This window comes from Nerophis lumbriciformis, linkage group LG20 (assembly GCF_033978685.3).
Source record: "Nerophis lumbriciformis linkage group LG20, RoL_Nlum_v2.1, whole genome shotgun sequence".
NCBI classification, from domain to species: domain Eukaryota; kingdom Metazoa; phylum Chordata; class Actinopteri; order Syngnathiformes; family Syngnathidae; genus Nerophis; species Nerophis lumbriciformis.
The window spans coordinates 917501-937568 of NC_084567.2; the positions used below are offsets into that span (position 1 = coordinate 917501).

Sequence of the window (20068 nt, forward strand, 5' to 3'; positions counted from 1 at the left end):
TTGATAGTCTATACCAGGGGTGCTCATTACGTCGATCGCGAGCTACCGGTCGATCTCGGAGGGTGTGTCGGTCGATCACCAGCCAGGCATTAAAAAAATAGTCCTAAAAATGAGCGATCATAAATCTTCACTATGACGTCACTTTTGTCACTTGATTGACATTCACGGCACCCGAGGGTCTTCTGAGATGACGCTGGCTGCTGCCAGCTCATTAAAATTACCGACTGGAAGGCGAGAAACACTTTATTTCAACAGACTCTGGCGCCGTACCTGTCGTCAAAACTCCAAAGACCGACTGCACAGTTGCACTAACAAAATAAGAGTCTCAGAGAGCTGGCGTGCACAAGCTAGCAAGCTACGGAGTTTGCCGACAATGTATTTTTTGTAAAGTGTATACAAAGGAGTACGGAAGCTGGACAAATAAGATGCCAAAAACCAGCCACTTTCATGTGGTATTGGACAGAAAGGAGGACTTTTTTCTCCTCCATTCGAAAATGCGGACGTTTTTAGCACCACTGTCTGATTCCAATCAATGCAAGTCATCACAATCAGGTAATACACCAACTTATATTCTTGTCTTCATGAAAGAAAGGAATCTATATGTGTTAAACATGCTTGTATTATCATTAAACACCTTTAACTTGTTAACAATATTAACTATGTGTTAAACATCCTTGTATTATCTTTAAACACCTTTAACTTATTAATAATATTAACTATGTATTAAACATGCTTGTATTATCATTAAACACCTTTAACTTGTTAACAATATTAACTATATGTATTAAACATGATTGTATTATCTTTAAACACCTTTAACTTGTTAACAATATTAACTATATGTATTAAACATGATTGTATTATCATTAAACACCTTTAATTTATTAACAATATTAACTATGTGTTAAACATGATTGCATTATCATTAAACACCTTTAATTTATTAACAATATTAACTATATGTGTTAAACATGCTTGCATTATCATTAAACACCTTTAACTTATTAACAAAAACATATATTTCATAAATAAGTAAATATAAATGATATATATGAATGAGGTAGATCCCCACGACTTGATCAATTGAAAAGTAGCTCGCCTGTAGAAAAAGTGTGAGCACCCCTGGTCTATACTGTCACCTGATTGGCTGTTAGCAGTGATCACTTCCTGCGTTACCTGAGAGCAAGTACAACCAACTTTGCCTCGGCAAAAAAATATATACATATATCCAATGCATTTTTTATTGATCTGGATAAAGTGTCTACTGTGATATGTGCTGCTATGGTTTTGTGTGACCTTTGACCCCCTGTGCATGTGTCAGGTACGCCGGACGAGGGCCGGCGGCGGCTCCCGCCACGGGAAACAAGAACACTCACCTGATGGAGCTTCGGCGCTTCCTGGACACGGCCTTTGACCTGGACGCTTTCAAGGATCAGCAGTAGAGATGTGACCTCTGACCCCGCTGCTGCACACAAATATACCCCAGCTTCCGCCCGCCATCCAAATTGGGAATGTTTTGCTAATTGGACAACATTTTAAATGGGAAGGCTGCTGGCGTTGTCATGACGACAAGCTTGCTATGGACGAACCCAGCTGACCCTTGACATTCCCTGCCCGCCCCCCAATCCTCCTCTACACACGCAGGGTCAAAACGGTCCTCCATTGTTTTTATCCGGCGTGCTCGTTAGCATCGGCCAGGTGAAGGAGTTTCATTAATTGCCATGGCAACACTGTTTGTTTGCATTGAAGAGGTGGCGGTCCAGCCCTCGTCCCGTGCCAAAAGGAGCGTGGAAGGAAAGTGACGACAACAGAAGACGAGGCTGCACACGGAGTTTGATAAAAAAAAAAATCATTTATTTATTTTCCTAGCGGGGACGGAAGTTGTCTTCGTTGTTTTGCTTCATTCAATAAAGTTTTCTTTTATGTACTGAGAAGGTGTGACCAACTACTTCTTGTTGCTCTGACGTCGTCCTCAGGCGGGCGCCGGAAGTCTGCACGCCGCCCCCTGCTGGAGAACCTTATTAGGTCATATTGAGAAGTGATTTCAATTAATTCCATTTATTTCCTCGTCCTCTCGGCTTTCTCACTGACCACCAAAAAGGTGTTCTTGTCAGGTAGCCCTCCGGTTGCCATAGCAACGGGAAATGTCAGGACCATGACTAATCCAGTTGAAGAAAAAGAAGTGAAATGTTGCTATAAAGTATTGGGAATATTCCAAGTGTGATGATGATATCCCCGCCCCCTCCATCCTGCTGCTCCAGTCCGCGGCTCTCCTCTCTCCCGGCCAGCGATGCGGAACACGGCCGCGGACGAGCCGTCAGTGCCTGGCTGTGGCTGCGTGGTGTGGTCGCGGGTCGGCGGGGTTGCGGGCGACGCTAGCGGCTGCTGAGGCCGGATAGTCGACGCAGAGGGCCGGGCTGGCTGGAAGCCTGGAGGAGAAGCCCGCAGCTTGTACGGAGGAAGGACGTGTAGGAACAGGTAGTCCCGCCTGGAGGGGCTAAATACGGGCTTTAGCTTCTTCATGCCCCCGAGGAGCGCCGAACACAGAGGCCCGCAACCGGGCTCGTTAAGCGGGCAGTTAGAGGAGGTAAGTCGGCCCATGGACGTACTTTTTGTTGTGTTCGCTTTGGGAGGACATGAATGAGCCGAGGCGCTGGAAAGAAGCAGAACAATACAATGTTGGAGGAAGACGTTAGCTCGTGGCTAACGGTTAGCATGCTAACATTCCATTGTCAGCGAGCTAGCCGCTTATATATGGCCGCCTGCTTCAGGCGGACGCTAAAGTCGTCTCGGCGGACATTTATGTCGCGGCTCACTTCAACCTCGTCGCCCTGGACGAGCTGGCGTGTTTGGGCGACGCCGCGGAGCACATTATGTGTTTCCCCCACAGCTAATGCTAACAGGTTAGCATTAGCCTTTGTGGCCACCTGCTAAAATGTCTCCTGCACCGCCATTTGGCTTAGCTGCCTCTTATTAACGCTTTGCCCGCCAAACAAGTATTAATGAGCGCATGTATGATGATGGGGGATTTAATGTCAGGCCTGTGACGTCACCACATGCTGGTCATGTGACTCGTGTGGCCTTCCTGCTAAATGATTCATCCATCCGAGGTGGGGTCGCGGGGGAAGCAGCCTAAGCAGAGAAGCCCAGACTTCCCTCTCCCCAGCCACTTGGTCCAGCTCCTCCCGGGGGATCCCGAGGCGTTCCCAGGCCAGCCGGGAGACATAGTCTTCCCAACGTGTCCTGGGTCTTCCCCGTGGCCTCCTACATGTCGGACGTGCCCTAAACACCTCCCTAGGGAGGCGTTCGGGTGGCATCCTGACCAGATGCCCGAACCACCTCATCTGGCTCCTCTCCATGTGGAGGAGCACCTGCTTTACTCTGAGCTCCTCCCGGATGACAGAGCTTCTCACCCTATCTCTAAGGGAGAGACCCGCCACCCGGTGGAGGAAACTTGTACCCGTGATCTTGTCCTTTCGGTCATAACCCAAAGCTCATGACCATAGGTGAGGATGGGAACGTAGATCGGCCGGTAAATTGAGAGCTTTGCCTTCCGGCTCAGCTCCTTCTTCACCGCAACGGATCGATACAGCGTCCGCTAGAGATGCGCGGATAGGCAATTATTTCACCCGCAACCGCATCAGAAAGTCGTCAACCATCCGCAATCCACCCGATCTAACATTTGATCAGAACCGCATCCGCCCGTTGTTATATATCTAATATAGACGATGCAAGGCATTAGTGAGGTTATAAAGCTTTTGCCTGTTAAAGAAAGGAGACTGATCCAATGCAGCACAGACATTCGCGTGCCACGCTGTCACGACCCAGACGCACACCAGTGCGCAATCATATGGGAGCCGCGCTGAGCGCACCTCCAAGCGCGTCTCGCTGCCGGCGACGGCCCGGGTATGGGCCCGACGCTCCAGCGCCATCCATTTTCAGGGCTAGTTGATTCGGCAGGTGGGTTGTTACACACTCCTTAGCGGGTTCCGACTTCCATGGCCACCGTCCTAGCTGCTGTCTATATCAACCAGGGTGAGCCCCACCCCTTTCGTGAGCGCACTGCGCGCGGAGTGACCCCTGTTACGCGCCCCCGGCAACAGGGGTGGCGGGCAGGTAAGCTGCGCGGGCGGAGCGCGCAGAGTGACCCCTGTTACGAGCCCCCGGCCACGGGGGTGGCGGGCAGGTAAGCTGCTTACCTGCTGCGCGTGACGCCGGCCGCGGCGAAGGCGGACGAGGCGGGGTGTTGGTGCGGTGGGCGCGGTGGTGACCCTGGACGTGCGTCGGGCCCTTCTCGCGGATCGCCTCAGCTACGGCTCCCGGTGGGGCCCTCTCGGGGGAAGGGGCCTCGGTCCCGGACCCCGGCGAGGCGTCACTTCTCCGCTCCGTAAAAGTGTCCATCTCTTTTTTTTTTCTTCTTCTGTTGTGGCATATGCTGCAGGTGCCTGCTCGTTTTTCGTATGTGGGTAACAACATTTAACTATGTATATATATTTACCAATTGGTTTAACTGCCACCCGCCTGAATCTATTTAAAATCTAATTTTTTTTTTAATCACCCGACCCGACCCGCGGATAATCCGCGGACTCCGCGGTTGTGCCCGCAAACCGCGCATCTCTAGCGTCCGCATTACTGAAGACGCCGCACCAATCCGCCTGTCGATCTCACCATCCACTCTTCCCTCACTCGTGAACAAGACTCCGAGGTACTTGAACTCCTCCACTTGGGTCAGGGTCCCCCCCCCCAACCCGGAGATGGCACTCCACCCTTTTCCGGGCGAGAACCATGGACTCGGACTTGGAGGTGCTGATTCTCATCCCAGTCGCTTCACACTCGGCTAAGAACCGGTAAATGGTGTTGAAGGTAAACATGGCTGAAGGAGCATCTTGTGTGCCCTCAGAGACACGCCCCCTCGGGGGTGACTCCTGACCTTGCCCAAAACTTGACTTGACCCCTCGGTTGTTGGTCAGGCAGCCATGTTGAACTGATCATTGTCTGCCCGCTACAGAGGCTCCGCCCACATGAATCCTCTCAATCAGATGAAGGCTGGACTGGCCAGCAACCCACACAGGTACACACACACACACACAGGTGATGCTGGCCCCGCCCACATTGACCCTACCACGTGTGTTCTCAGTGAGGGTTCATACCCCTACGACCCCTCCAGCTGGCAGCAGCCCACCAATCAGCCCACAGGATCACTCTCTGTGGTGACCACCGTGTGGGGGGTCACCAACCCCTCAGCCAGCCAGGTATGGTGTCACACACACACACGCACACACACACACACACACACAACACAACGTTTCTGTGTGTCAGGGTCTGGGAGGTGGTGTGATGGGTCCCGGGGCCAATCCGGCTGGGGGTCCCATGATGCAGGGCCCCGGGGGTCCTGGCATGGCAGGGGGTCCCGGGGGCTACATGGGTCAGCAGAGCTACGGCGAGCCCACCAAGGCCTACCTGAACCAGGGCGTGTACGGCCGGCCCAGCGGGGGCTACGTGGGGGGTCCGGGGGGCTACGCGGGAAGGTGGGTGTCTCTCGCTTTGTCAAAGCATCTCCCTGTGGCTTTTATCGACCTTTTGACCTTGCGACCCCAGTTACCCATCCAACCCGGGCGGCTCCAGAGGCACGGCCGACTTCACGCAGGCCGCTGCCGCCGCCGTGGCCGCCGCCGCCGCTACGGCCACCGCCACCGCCACGGCAACCGTGGCCGCCATCCAGGAGAAACAAAACCAGGAAATGAACTATGGTCAGGTGAGCGCCTGCTTCCTGTGATGTCATCATCATCATCATCGCCATCTGGTGACAGACGTCACATGACCTTTTCTCTCCTCTCAGATGGGCGGGCCTTCCTACAATAACCAGTTCATGGCCCACTCTGTCCCCCGTGGTCCCCCCACCATGGCTCCTGGAGGACCCGGACCCACCAGGGGCCCCCATTCTATGAGCCCCATGTATGGAGGCCCCCAGAGGGTGACGCAGCACCCGAGCTACGCTCCCCCGCCCCAGCAGGGCCACCTGAGACCCCCGCAGGGCCTGAAGCGGCCCTACAACTCAGACGTGAGTGCCTGCTGACGCCAAGCCTTGACGTTCTGAACGCCATCTTGCTCACTCCTCCTCAGGCCTTCCCCGGAGTGTCTCAGCAGTACAGCGTTCCGGTCGGTCCGGGTCCTGGCGGCGCTGCCGGTCCCATGCCGGTTTCAGGTGCGGGTGGTCCGTACTCGCACTACCACCCAGGTCGATGTTCACATTAGCCACTAGCTTAGCGTCAAGCCTAAAAGCTAACACATCATTTTTTTTGTGCGCAGGTGCTGCCTCGCAAAGGACAGGCTCCGCCCCCTCGTACCAGGGTCATAAAATGCCCCTCCCCCAGTACCCCCCGTCCGGACCACCCAGCTCCCAGTACTACAAGGTGAGTGCGTGCACGTTGTGAGTCGGCGTGGGCGTCAATGTTGCTTGTGTGTGAGCAGCAGGAGCAGTTCAACGGGCAGACACCAGGGGGCGCCACCGCCGGCGTGTACAGCTCCTTCCACCAGCCTCCCGGGGTAAGAACCGCTGCAGCGCCGCACTTTCATCCTCCTCCAAAAGTAACCGTGTGACTGTGGTGTTGCTCAGCCGGGCCGAGGCCTGCCCGCCTACCCCAGCTCGCCGCTCCCGGGGAACCCGACTCCGCCCATCACGCCCGGCAGCTCGATGGCGCCGCCCTACATGTCGCCCGGCAACAGCGACGTCAAGCCCTCAACTTTCCTGCCTGACGTCAAACCCAACATGGCTAGCTTGGCTCCTCCCCTTACTACAGGTGCGCCCCTCCGCGCCGCGCCAATGAAACGGGCGCTGTAACGCGGTGAACTTCCTGTCGGGCAGGTAACCCCAGCGACGACCTGCGGCTGACCTTCCCCGTGCGCGATGGCGTGGTCCTGGAGCCCTTCAGGCTGGAACACAACCTGGCGGTCAGCAACCACGTCTTCCAGCTCAAAGAGTCGGTGTACAAAACTCTCATCATGAGGTGAGCACGCACCACCGCTTCCTGTCGTCCCTTCACAATAAAGGCTTATCCGTGTGTGTGCAGGCCGGACCTGGAGCTGCAGTTCAAGTGTTACCACCACGAGGATCGGCAGATGAACACCAACTGGCCCGCTTCCGTGCAGGTGTGCTCTTTCCCCGCCCCCTCGGCCGCCGCCTCCGCTTGTAAACACGCCGTCTTCCTCCCCAGGTGAGCGTCAACGCCACGCCCCTCACCATTGAGCGTGGGGACAACAAAACGTCCCACAAGCCCCTGTACCTGAAGCAGGTGTGCCAACCCGGCAGGAACACCATCCAGATCACCGTCACCGCATGCTGCTGCGTAAGACCACGCCCACTCACTCCCCGCCCCCGCCCCTGCCGGCGCCGCTCACACCTGTCTCTGCCCGTTCCAGTCTCACCTGTTCGTGCTGCAGCTGGTCCACCGGCCCTCGGTGCGCTCGGTGCTGCAGGGCCTGATGAAGAAGAGACTCCCCGCTGAGCACTGCGTGGCTAAGAGTGCGTTTCCTTTAGCCCCGCCCCCTTGTGGCCTCCTACAAACAAATTCTGGCGCCCTTCTCGCTTGCAGTAAAAAGGAACTTCAGCAGCGGTTCCATTCCCGGCACCCCCGGGCTCAACGGCGAGGACGGCGTGGAGCAGACGGCCATCCGGGTCCTGCTGAAGTGTCCCATCACCTTCCGCCGCATCCAGCTGCCCGCTCGCGGTCACGACTGCCGGCACGTGCAGGTCAGGGCACTTCCTGTCCGTCTGCTTCCTGTGTGTGTGTGTGTGTGTGTGTGTGACCTCACTTCCTGTCTGCAGTGTTTCGACTTGGAGTCCTACCTGCAGCTCAACTGCGAGCGGGGAACGTGGCGATGTCCGGTGTGCAAGTACGTGCACGCGCTCTCACGTGCACGCTCTTCATGGGGTGGACCTGTAACCTGTGTGTGTGTGTGTGTGTGTGTGTGTGTGTGTGTGTGTGTGTGTGTGTGTGTGTGCAGTAAAACGGCGCTGCTGGAGGGTCTGGAAGTGGACCAGTACATGCTGGGAATCCTCATCTACGTTCAGAAGTGAGTCATGTCGCCGTGAGGCCGCTGTTCGATTCCGCCGCCAACCGCGTGTCTCTCTCTGCCAGTTCCGACTACGAGGAGATCACCATCGACCCGGCGTGCAGGTGGAAGCCCGTCCCCGTCAAGCCGGACCTCCACATCAAGGAGGAGCCCGACGGCCCGGCGCTGAGACGCTGCCGGACGCTGAGTCCCAGTCACATGGTCCTGCCCAGCGTCATGGAGATGATCGCCTCGCTTGGCCCCGCCCCTTCCTCCGCCTCCCCGATGCAGTACTCCTCCCTGCCGGCGGGGGGCGGCAGGAGCACGCCGGACTACTGTGGACCAGGTGCGCTGCCTCCTTCTTCTTGATTGGTGTGAGCATTAATGATGACCATGAAGTGGGCGTGTCTCCCTTTCAGCGCCATCGTATCCTGGGCAACCTGCCGCTTTCTCCGACTTCACGCCGGGTGTCGGGGGGGAGTTCACCTCGCCCGGTCCGCCCCCCCTCTCCTACCAGTCGGAGTTGTCCAGCGTCCTCCTCACCCCCGACAAGCCCCCTCCCCACCCGCTGGCAGGACAGGTATGCCGACCCGCCTTCCTCCTCGTCCCTTTTTTGAACTCGCCGTCCGTCTTCCTGTCCTCAGATGGCGTCTCGTCTGGACCCCGCCTCTCATTGCGCTCCCCCGTCGCAGGGTCTCCACGGCAACCCCGCGATGCAGCGCGGCGGCCAGAACCCTCGCCTCCACGGCGACGCCCCCTTCGGCCTGGGGACGAGCGCGGAGGTGCCGGAACCTTCTCTGGACGTGAGTAGAGGATGTCAGCGTGTTGTCACGGCGACGCAGTGACCGGCCTGTTGTGTGCAGCTGCTGCCGGAGTTGACCAACCCAGACGAGCTGCTGTCCTACCTGGGCCCCCCGGACCTCCCCAACAACAACAACGACGACCTGCTGTCCCTCTTTGAGAACAACTGAAGTCCTCCTCCTCCTTTGTCTCGTCAACGTGTCTTTTCTTGTGTGGAAGCTAGCTTTTGACAGTCCTCAGACGTCCCGAACTTGACGCGTCCATGAATGCATCACGAGAACGTTCTGGATTCCCTCACCAGACCTCCCAGGAGATGAAATGTCTGCTTTCCACTTTGCCAACTGTTAGCATCTGTTAGCAGCCAGCATCAGGTGCATGCTGGGGCCTTCCTGCCTTTCAAAATAAAATGATGGTGGGACAGACGACAGCTGGACCAAGCGGACCCTTGTTGTTTTAACAGGAAGTTATCATGTTTTCACTGCGGAGGCTGTTGTTGATACTTTTATTTTGATAGGATCCATCCTGTCTCCCAGCCAGAAACATGTGACTAATCGGAGGACAGGACTTTTGTCGCCTGGTTGTGAAATGACATTTTCCTCGCGTGTCCCAATAAAGTGTCCATGATTTAACATGATGTGTATTGCTGCGTGGGTGACGTCACTATTCTCACATCAAAGGCGGACTCGTAAGATCAAAGCAAAACGGATTGTTTACGTCCCTGCTTCAATACCTTTGAACGTTGGTTAACGTGTACACATAAAAGCTCTTTAGTGTAAATAATTGAGTAGTTTACTTTAAAAACATTGACTTCCTGTCTTCAACTTTTTTTTCTTTTTTTTTTTTACCCCACAGATGACCGCGCCCAACCCGCGTGACTGCGCATTCTTTTTCTTTTTTTCCTCCCTCTCGTAAAAAGCGGGGGCGCGCTCAGACTGCGGGTCATGACGTTCACCGGACGCGCGCGCCGCGCCGCAGACGATTGGCCGCGCAACCTGTCAATCATATGTGGCGCGCGATATTTTTTCCGCTTTTGATAAAACGGGGACTCGAAAGAGTGGGCGGTGTGAAGACAAAAGAGTAAAGACACATCTAAGCCCCGCACGAGCGGCGCACTCTGGCACTAAAGCGAGCACACTGCAGACATGGGCGGGTCCGTTCGCGGCCGCGTCACAACGCCATATTCCGTCGTCAACCCGCTGATTGGCCACAATCTGCGCCACTCACATCCGCTGGCGTTCCCGATTGGCTAAATCTAAATGATTCCCGCCCACCGGCGTCGTATATAAATATAAGCTACGCATAGACATCTTTCTCGGTTCGTTGTCATTCACCGTGCAACTCGCCGTAATTCCTCCTGCCTTCTTTCCGAAGCTCAAGCCGCAGACATGGCCCGACCAAGAGTCTTCTTCGACGTGACCGCCAGCGGCAAGCCTATGGGCCGCATCATAATGGAGGTAACGCTGACGAGCTAACGTTAGCATGTGCTTCCTTTGTGTGGTGATTGACGGCCGAGGCTGCCCTCGCTCGGCCTGCGGGCAACGTGCGCTCGTCGCCGGCCCCACGGTGGGCCTCAGCGGCCCCACGGTGGGCCTCACCGGCGGCCCAGCGATGACTCATGTGTGCGGCGTCATGCTAGCTCTTTGTGACAGCCAAGCAAGCTAATGCTAGCTCTTAAATCCCGCCCTTTTCCAGGCTAGCTCGCATAGCATGACACGCCAAGCTAATGCTAACGAGCTAATGCTAACGCGCAGTTAGCATGGCGCCGCCTTTGTTCTTCCCCGACATGTTACAGGCGGTTATTGACTTTGAAGACATTTTAAGCGAGCTCGCTGACGTTCACCGCGGCGTTATGACGTTTAACCGTCGCCGCAGTGTGGATTTGAGCCGCGCAGGATTTGTGGAAAGTTCCACGCAGGGGAGAGGGCGTGGCCTCGGGGGCGGTTTATTACGTAACGCGGTGCTAACATGCTAAAACTCCGGGCCATTTTCCGCCTGGGCGCCACTATTGCGCTGCGCATGCGCATGCCTCACCGGTCACGTGGTTTCGGCGGATCGTTAAAAAGCAACAAAGGTAGGAAATGATGCATTTTCGAAAATGAAGCAGTTTAGTTTTTGTTGAGCAACAAACATACCTTTTAACAAATAGTGTAACAATACTAAAGAATATGAAAAAAAGGGTCTACCTAAATCCAGAGGAGGGTAGAGTAGCCAGAAATTGTACTCAAGTAAGAGTACTGTTACTTTAGAGATTTATTACTCAAGTAAAAGTAAGGAGTAGTCACCCAAATATTTACTTGAGTAAAAGTAAAAAGTATGTTGTGAAAAAACTACTCAAGTACTGAGTAACTGATGAGTAACATACACACACATATCATATATATATATACACACACACACACACATATATACATATATATATATATACATTGATATATACAGTATATAATTTATATTTATTTATTTTGCCGTTTTTGTTTACATGTTAAAGGTGTTTTAATGAATATACATGCATGTTTAACACATATAGATTCCTTTCTTTCATGAAGACAAGAATATAAGTTGGTGTATTACCTGATTCTGATGACTTGCATTGATTGGAATCAGACAGTAGTGATGATAACGTCCACGTTTTCAAATGGAGGAGAAAAAAAAGTTCCTCCTTTCTGTCTAATACCACATGAAAGTGGTTTGGTTTTTGGCATCTAATTTGTCCAGCTTCCATATTCGTTTTTATACACTTTACAAGAAATACATTGGCGGCAAACTCCGTAGCTTGCTAGCTTGTTTGCGCTGGCTTTCGGAGACTCTTATTTTGAAAGCGCATGCGCGATGGAGCGGCACTTTATTGTGAAGACAGGAACAGTCAGTCTTTAGGCTTTTGACGAGATGTACGGTTGAAATAAAAAAGGGTCTTTTTTTCCTTCACAATTTTGATTGATTGATTGAAACTTTTATTAGTAGATTGCACAGTACCGTACATATTCCGTACAATTCACCCCTAAATGGTAACACCCCAATAAGTTTTTCAACTTGTTTAAGTCGGGTCATGTGACCGCCTGGCTCTGTTTGATTGGTTCAACGTCACCAGTGACTGCATCTGATTGGTGGAACGTAGTGAACGTCACCAGTGACTGTATTTGTTGAAACGCAGGCACTATGACAGACCAAAACAAACAAAGCGTGCATTAACAGATCGATAAATATTAGTAGCGAGCTGAATGTAGATAAAAGTAGCGGAGTAAAAGTAGCGTTTCTTCTCTATAAATATACTCAAGTAAAAGTATGTTGCATTAAAACTACTCTTAGAAGTACAATTTATCCCAAAAGTTACTCAAGTAGATGTAACGGAGTAAATGTAGCGCGTTACTACCCACCTCTGCCTAAATCCCATTAAATGTTTTTAACAAAGATATAAATTTAAGGGCTTTTGTACTCTTAATCATTCTCCAAGATTTGATTGATAATTGAAGTGAATTATATTTATGTAGCGCTTTTCTCTAGTGACTCAAAGCACTTTACATAGTGAAAGCCAATATCCAAGTTTAATTTAAAGCAGTGTGGGTGGCACTGGGGAGCAGGTGGGTCAATCAAGTGTCTTGCCCAAGGACTAGTTTGGCAGAATCGGGCATCGAACCTGGAACTAGGGCTGCAACTAATTTGATAATCCATTAATCTTGTCGATTATTACTTTGAGTAATAATCGGATAAAAGAGACCAACTACATTTCTATCCTTTCCAGTATTTTATTGAAAAAAACCCAGCATACTGGTACCATACTTATTTTGATTATTGTTTCTTAGCTGTTTGTACATGTTGCAGTTTATATTAAAAAAAAAAAAGTAGTCTCTGCGCATAGCATGATCCAACGAATCGATGACTAAATAATCGCCAACTATATTTATAATCAATTTTAATTGATTTAATGGATTAGTTGCTGGCGCGGTCACTCTACCAACCCAGCTATGCCGCTCCTTTAATTGTAACCCATTAAGCCAATTAGAAAATGTACACCTTACTTTCATAACTCAACATTTTATGTAGAAAAAATGTAAAACTTGGAGCATAATAATGTTGACAAACATTTCTAAGTTACAGTCCTTTGTAAAAATACCAAATGTGATCTCTTCTATAGTGAAAGGGGACATCCTTGTCCCTCATTTCCTCCCAAATCACATGTGCACTCTCACACACACACACACACACACACACACACACACACACGTGCACTCTCACACACATATACATGTACACTTTCACATTCCACACACATATGTGCACTCTCTCACACACACACACACACACACGTACAGTATCACACACACACATGTACACTCTCACATTCCACACATGTACAGTATCACACACACACTTGCAGTATGACATTCCACAAACAGCCATCAACCTCTGTTAAATTTAAGTTTCAATAAATCCTTTGAAGGGTATATTTCATTATTAGGGCCCGCATGGCCCATTGCATAAGGACTCCCTTTGGGAGTCCTTATGCAATGGGACATAAGGACCTATTGAATTTGTAAGGTTTTATTATTATTCTTTATTATTATTATACCGGCCGCCTCTTTGAGCACTAATTTGACCCACTTAACATGCTTCAAAACTCACCATATTTTACCCACACATCAGGACCTGGGAAAATTGCCTTTTAATAAAAAAACCGAACCTCAAAACTCAAAATTGCGCTCTAGCGCCCCCTAGGAAGAAAAAAAACTAGACTGCCTGTAACTCCCACTAGGAAGGTCGGAGAGACATGAAACAAAAACCTCTATGTAGGTCTGACTCAGACCTGTATTTCATAATAGTACATCCTCGGGCTAAAATCAACAGGAAGTTGGCAATTCCCCCTTCAAGACAAAAAAGTACTAAAAACAGTCACTTTTGCCTCTTTGAGCTGTAATTTGACCCCCTTAACATGCTTCAAAACTCACCAACCTGAACACACACATCAGGACTGGCTAAAATTGTGATCTAATGAAAAAACCTAACCCCAAATCTAAAAATTGTGCTCTACCGCAATTTTTTAATAAAACGCAGAAAAAACTGCTCCTCGGAAGAAAAAAATGACAAAACTGCCTGTAACTCCCACTGGGAAGGTCGGAGAGACATGAAACAAAAACCTCATTGCATAAATTGACACCCCCCAGCAAAAATCTACAGGAAGTTTGCTATTCCCCCTTCAAAACAATTTTTTTGTAAAAACCGGTCACCTTCCTTCAAAAACTATCTCCTCTGAGCGCGTTTGTCGTTTCGGCTTCAAACTAACACAGGAGAGAGATTAAGCCCTTGTGTATAAAATAACAGAACAGCGTTTTAATACCTGCTCCGGTTTTGATTTTATGACCCTTCAAAGACCCGCTGCGCTGATGCTGCTGTTTTTTTAAGATGGCTGCTTAAAAGCAGGAAGCACCAACGTGCCCACACAATGCAGACAAGGTAGGTACACTAGACAAAAGTCTTGGGACACTTCAGACTAAAAGTAGACAAAAGTATTGGGACACTTAGGACTAGCACCTGCCAAATACGCGGGCCCGACCAATGCTGCTTGCAGCTTTAATTTTAAATTGTATTTCTTTAATTTTGTGAAGAATTGGGTATGTGATATATCTTGTCCTTATTTTCCTTAGCTCAGCTTTCGTAAACTCCTTTGGTTTATATTGTCTATGAACTGTGCCCGCAAAATATAATTTGATCAAAAGTGCCTTCATATATTTGTTGGAACATTTTTCATCACAGACATCTTCAATATGAAGGTTTCTCAGAGTTGATCTAAAGGTGTTTGAAAAGTCTCATGCTTTTGGCAACAAAAGGCAAATAAATCACCTGACCCAGTTTGTCCAATATGGGAAGAAGTGAATTATATTTATATAGCGCTTTTCTCTAGTGACTCAAAGCATTTAAAGCAGTGTGGGTGGCACTGGGAGCAGGTGGGTAAAGTGTCTTGCCCAAGGACACAGCGGCAGTGACTAGGATGGTGGAAGCGGGGATCGAACCTGCAACCCTCAAGTTGCTGGCACGGCCGATAACTGCATTGTAATGTTTTGCTTAAAGACATTGAGTCATTTTATTGTTGTTTACGTAGTTTGTTGACCTTCCAGTTAGCATGGAGAATGTCATGAGAAGTAGTTTATTCCATTGAGAGGGTAATTTGCATTATTACATAAGAAATGCTTACATTTGTTTATACCAGGGGGGTCAAAGTCCTTTAGGTGGGGGGCCACATGTGGGCTGGACTGGTAAAATCACAGCAGGATAACTTTAAAATAAAGACAACTTCAGATTGTTTTCTTTGAAGAAAACATTCTGAAAATATACAAATGATAATGTTGGGTTAATAGTATTCCATCTTTTATTTGTGGTTATTTATGCTCTTTGAAACATGATGTAATGTTCATTTTCAATCTATCAAGATAGAAAATATCAAAATCAAATTACAGGATGTTTGTTTGTTTCTTTTACATCTACAAAGATGTGCTATTGCAACATCTAGTGGACACATTGACAACAGCACTTTCTTTCATTCAAACATTTGGACTCATTTTTATACTTGGCAAACTCATCCTGTGGGTTGTATGTTTGACACCCCTGCTTTATACACACACTGTATGGTGTTGACACCCCTGCTTTATACACACATTGTATGGTGTTGACACCCCTGCTTTATACACACATTGTATGGTGTTGACACCCCTGCTTTATGCACACATTGTATGGTGTTGACCAGGGGTCCCCAAACTACGGCCCGCGGGCTGGATCCGGCCCCCAGCATCCAAAATCCGGCCCACAGGAAGTCCCAGGTTAAAAATATATATATATTTTTAAATTAAATCTTTCCTTTCTAATCCATTTTCTACCGCTTGTTACTCTTGGTGTCTCCTAGCCGCTCAGGCAAATCATATTGTCTAAAAATGAATTTTCCCATCGATAACATGACAATGTTGATGAACATCAATGTTAATTGATGTTAAATGACAAAACTGATTATAAAGACTGTATGTATGTATGTATGCATGTATGTATGTATGTTGTTGCGTTTGGACCAGTTGTTCCTCCCAGGGAATTCAAGCCGCTGGCCACTCCCAAGCTCTTTTATAACATTGAAAGCTGAGTAGAAGAACCACCAGAGACAGAAGAGGTATTTTGTAATTTTATCTCCAAAGCTTTGGAAATATGAGACCAGTCCAGCATAGAACATTCAATCGCGCAGCTAAGATGGTCTGATCTAAAATATGGAAACCTTCTCTTCTATCAAGTGTCTCTCCCTCCCACCCTCGTTGTCTTGTCTTTCTCTTTAGCCCAAACACATGCCCATTGTCCTCTGCAGCTGGACACAGGAACAATTAAGGAAAAGGAGTATCTCTCCTCTTTACATTCCAAAGTCAAGGTTAGCACACAGTATTTGCAGACAACCAAAAGACCACAATTGGAAGAAGAACACTAGCTGTTTTGTAATATGATTATGAAAATAAAGAAGTAACACTTAAATACGGATATATGTAAATATCTGCCTCCGTGTGTGTGTGTGTGTGTGTGTGTGTGTGTGTATATATATATATATATATATATATATATATATATAGCCTGGCCTCTGGCCAAAATTTTGTAACCCAATGCGGCCCCCAAGTCAAAAAGTTTGGGGACCCCTGGTGTTGACCATATAGATCTGTGGTAGGACATGGGTGTGACATTTGTTATGAGTTGCATTAAAAATGGGGCGGTATTGTTCGGTTGGTAGAGTGGCCGTGCCAGCAACTTGAGGGTTCCAGGTTCGATCCCCACTTCCACCATCCTAGTTACTGCTGTGTCCTTGGGCAAGACACCTTACCCACCTGCTCCCAGTGCCACCCACACTGCTTTAAATGTCACTTAGATATTGGCTTTCACTATGTAAAGTGCTTTGAGTCACTAGAGAAAAAGCGCTATATAAATATAATTCACTTCACCTCAAGAAGTCTATAATCAGATGTGTTGATGCCTGCAGAAACCCTGAGTTTAGTCACGTTACTGCAATGCTGATTGACTTTTATTCATGTCGTCAGCGTGTCCACAGTGCACACATTTTTAAGTATTACTCTTGAAAATATAAAAAAGAAAGTGGGATAAAAGTGCCAACAAGTGAAATGTAAGGAGAAAAAGTTGCCATGCAGGATGTTTTATACTGTGAAACTATGACTCAAAGTCAACGTTATGGAGGTTACAATTACTAGTAATCCACTTTAAAATATTATTACAAAAAATAATCCAATCCACTATTTATATAGCACATGTCAAACAAGTTTTACAGGAGTTAAAGCATTTAAAGCAGCATAAAACTAAGGACAGTCAATTGTAAAACAAAAAGAGAATAAATGCAAAAAGTAGACTGAACTTGTAATGATCTGAATTCCATAGACTTGAGTGATTAAAGAAATCAATGTTTACATGCATTGCAATTTGGACGTGGGCTATTTATAAAATGGATTAGTAAACATTAGTTGAGATTAGTAAACATTAGTTGATAGATTTATTGTCAATAAAGTCAAGCAGACAGTTGTCTGACTGCAGCGAGACGCCTCACTGAGATCTTTTATTTCACCACTTTTACACACACTTCCATTCATTTAACTTATTACAATTATAACTTATTACAAATGCACTGTTTGAAGTTGCAAGTGATAAACGCTTATTTAGTGAAACAAAATGTGAAGTTGCATCAATATAAATAAATAAAAGATTTCTCAATAATGAATAAAGGAATCCCACCTCCTGCATGTGATGGTGAGGTGCACAAACATTAGCACCTCTTTGCGTTATTTAAAGTAGAATTGAACAGTTTTGGAACCTAAAGAAATGTACCGTATTTTCCGCACCATAAGGCGCCCTGGGTTAAAAGCCGCGCCTTCAATGAACGGCATATTTCAAAACTTTGTCCACCTATAAGCCGCCCGGTGTTGTAAGCCGCATCTAACTGCGCTAAAGGAATGTCAAAAAAACAGTCAGATAGGTCAGTCAAACTTTAATAATATATTAAAAACCAGCGTTCTAACAACTCTGTTCACTCCCAAAATGTACGCAAATGTGCAATCACAAACATACGTATATCAACATGGACAGAGCTGCGTGAAAAAAGCCACCCGGCCTCTTCGCGTAAACTTAAACTTACCTTAACCACTCGCTCATCTTTTCTTCATCCATCCCTTCGAGTTAGCTTTTATGATGACGCCGGCTGGAAAGGTCTCTTTTGGCAAGGTCTTCCTTTTGAATATCACCATGGGTGGAAGTTTCTGGCCATTAGCATGGCAAGCTAGAACCACAGTGAAGGACGACTTCTCATTCCCTGTGGTGCGAATATTCACCGTACGTGCTCCCGTTGTATCCACAGTGCGGTTCACAGGAATATCAGTTGCTGTGAAATAGTAATCCGTGTGCGGATGGAGAGATTGCGTCTTTTCATGAACCGGATCCCTGTCGCTTAGTAGGAGCCATTTTGTGGTCTTTACAGATGTAAACACACAAAGGAAATGAAACGTACGGTGATATCCGTGCGCTTTTTCTTCTTCTACGCGGGCGGGTGGTTGCTTACAGTAGAAGAAGAAGCGCTTCCTGTTCTATGGGGGCGGGTGCTTACCTTGGCGGTTGCTTGCGTAGAAGAAGAAGCGCTTCCTGTTCTATCGGGAAAAAAGATGGCGGCTGTTTACCGTAGTTGCGAGATCGAAACTTTATGAAAATGAATCTTAATATTAATCCATATATAAAGCGCACCGGGTTATAAGGCGCACTGTCAGCTTTTGAGTAAATTTGTGGTTTTTAGGTGCGGCTAATAGTGCGGAAAATACGGTAGTTTAAGTGTCATTGCTCAAAACTCCAAATGATGAATGCTTGAGCTCCAGTGACTTCACATGCAATATGTTGGCCATAGGAAGGAAGGACATAAAGACAATATTCCATCATGTTGGGCGTAGGAAGGAAGGACATAAAGACAATATTCCATCATGTTGGCCGTAGGAAGGAAGGACATAAAGACAAATGCTGTTTAGAGAATGTGATGATGATGCAAGATGTGCTCCTCAGCTGCGTGACGACGTGGTTCCCAAGACGGCGGAGAACTTCCGCGCCCTGTGCACCGGCGAGAAAGGTTTCGGCTACAAGGGCAGCACTTTCCATCGCATCATTCCCGACTTCATGTGCCAGGTGAGTCGCCATGGAGACCACAAGTGCACCTGAGGCCGGTGTAACGTGCATTTGTGCGTCCACCAGGGCGGAGACTTCACCAACCACAACGGAACCGGGGGCAAGTCCATCTACGGGAACAAGTTTGCTGACGAGAACTTCTCTCTGGTCCACACGGGGCCCGGCGTCATGTCCATGGCCAACGCCGGCCCCAACACCAACGGCTCGCAGTTCTTCATCTGCACCGCCAAGACGACATGGTAAGTGGGTGTGGGTCACGTGACCTGGAGGCAGCCTGACTGTGGACTTGTCCCCCCCCAGGCTGGATGGGAAGCACGTGGTGTTTGGCAAGGTGGTGGAGGGTTACCCCGTGGTGGAGGCCATGGAGAAGCTCGGCAGCCAAGGTGGCAAAACCTCGGCCAAGGTCTGCATCGCGGACTGCGGCCAGCTCTGAGTGTAGCTCCGCCCCCTTTCCACCAGTCAACACTTCCTCATTCTGAAGGAATTCCACTTTCTTTTTTTACTCTTCCAAACTTGTTTCTGCATCTACGGCTGAATTTGTTTGCATTAACTTGAAAGACTGTTTTCTTTCCAGCTGAAATAAAACATTCAAACATCGCCATGACAACTCAAGTCTCACTTCAGCTCTTCTTTTTCATGGCAATTATTCCAAATATTGAGCAGACTGATTTAAAAACAAAAAACATCCCACTAAATGAGTTGAGGTCCCACTCATACGATGTTAAAAGTAAGATACTTTCTCTAATGTAACACTCATTGAGGCCCTGAAACATTCATCAAAACTCACCTGCTACATGACATCTTACATCAGTGGTTCTCAAACTTTTTTTTGTCATCCCCCACTTTGGACAAGGGGGAGTTTTCAAGCCCCACCTGCCCCCATCGCCCCAACAGAGCGCTAATGCCAAGCTTTAGCATTTTCAAATTTATTGAACATCAAGTTGTATACATTCAAACTCAATAACATTAAGTTCAATAATAAATAAAATAACTGTGCAGCTGTGGTATAACTTGCATCAAGTTAAATAATAAA

General features: G+C 48.5%; 3 protein-coding genes across 5 annotated transcripts in view; all 3 read left to right on the top strand.

The window, feature by feature from the left end:
• The window catches only part of ogdha (oxoglutarate dehydrogenase a), a 34371-nt gene extending 32437 nt beyond the window's left edge, over nucleotides 1-1934 (top strand). For both annotated transcript variants that reach the window (XM_061980001.2, XM_061980000.2), the window contains exon 23: nucleotides 1322-1934. In XM_061980001.2, the coding sequence (XP_061835985.1) occupies nucleotides 1322-1442 (121 nt within the window). In that variant the 3' untranslated portion in view covers nucleotides 1443-1934. The remainder of the gene's footprint in view (nucleotides 1-1321) is intronic.
• Nucleotides 1935-2161: 227 nt separating this feature from the next.
• LOC133619114 (zinc finger MIZ domain-containing protein 2-like) lies at nucleotides 2162-9482 on the top strand. Of its 2 annotated transcripts, none has more exons than XM_061980003.2 (21): nucleotides 2162-2587; nucleotides 4901-5071; nucleotides 5138-5252; nucleotides 5320-5528; nucleotides 5599-5755; nucleotides 5840-6061; nucleotides 6124-6238; nucleotides 6310-6413; nucleotides 6472-6546; nucleotides 6617-6800; nucleotides 6866-7007; nucleotides 7071-7149; nucleotides 7215-7346; nucleotides 7420-7522; nucleotides 7593-7750; nucleotides 7826-7893; nucleotides 8005-8073; nucleotides 8139-8398; nucleotides 8472-8632; nucleotides 8697-8855; nucleotides 8916-9482. In XM_061980003.2, the coding sequence occupies exons 2-21, from the start codon at nucleotides 5022-5024 to the stop codon at nucleotides 9021-9023; spliced, it is 2670 nt and encodes an 889-aa protein (XP_061835987.2). In that variant the 5' UTR covers nucleotides 2162-2587; nucleotides 4901-5021; the 3' UTR covers nucleotides 9024-9482. The 2 variants fall into 2 exon arrangements, with proteins under 2 accessions (XP_061835987.2, XP_061835986.2); XM_061980002.2 differs by having other exon boundaries at nucleotides 2163-2587; nucleotides 5009-5071.
• A 656-nt stretch (nucleotides 9483-10138) lies between these two features.
• On the top strand, nucleotides 10139-19642 carry ppiaa (peptidylprolyl isomerase Aa (cyclophilin A)). Its single transcript, XM_061980030.2, has 4 exons — nucleotides 10139-10307; nucleotides 18916-19035; nucleotides 19102-19274; nucleotides 19336-19642. Exons 1-4 carry the CDS (start codon nucleotides 10239-10241, stop codon nucleotides 19466-19468), a joined length of 495 nt encoding a protein of 164 aa, XP_061836014.2. The 5' UTR covers nucleotides 10139-10238; the 3' UTR covers nucleotides 19469-19642.
• The last annotated feature ends 426 nt before the right edge of the window (nucleotides 19643-20068 follow it).

Excerpts from the sequence above, each read along its gene's own strand:
- LOC133619114 (XM_061980003.2), top strand. The coding sequence starts at position 5,022 with ATGAATCCTCTCAATCAGATGAAGGCTGGACTGGCCAGCAACCCACAC. Across the intron at positions 7,523-7,592 it reads TGAGCACTGCGTGGCTAAGA|TAAAAAGGAACTTCAGCAGC; the intron begins GTGCGTTTCCTT and ends TCTCGCTTGCAG. Across the intron at positions 8,633-8,696 it reads CCCACCCGCTGGCAGGACAG|ATGGCGTCTCGTCTGGACCC; the intron begins GTATGCCGACCC and ends TCCTGTCCTCAG.
- ppiaa (XM_061980030.2), top strand. The coding sequence starts at position 10,239 with ATGGCCCGACCAAGAGTCTTCTTCGACGTGACCGCCAGCGGCAAGCCT. Across the intron at positions 19,036-19,101 it reads TTCCCGACTTCATGTGCCAG|GGCGGAGACTTCACCAACCA; the intron begins GTGAGTCGCCAT and ends TGCGTCCACCAG. Across the intron at positions 19,275-19,335 it reads TGCACCGCCAAGACGACATG|GCTGGATGGGAAGCACGTGG; the intron begins GTAAGTGGGTGT and ends GTCCCCCCCCAG.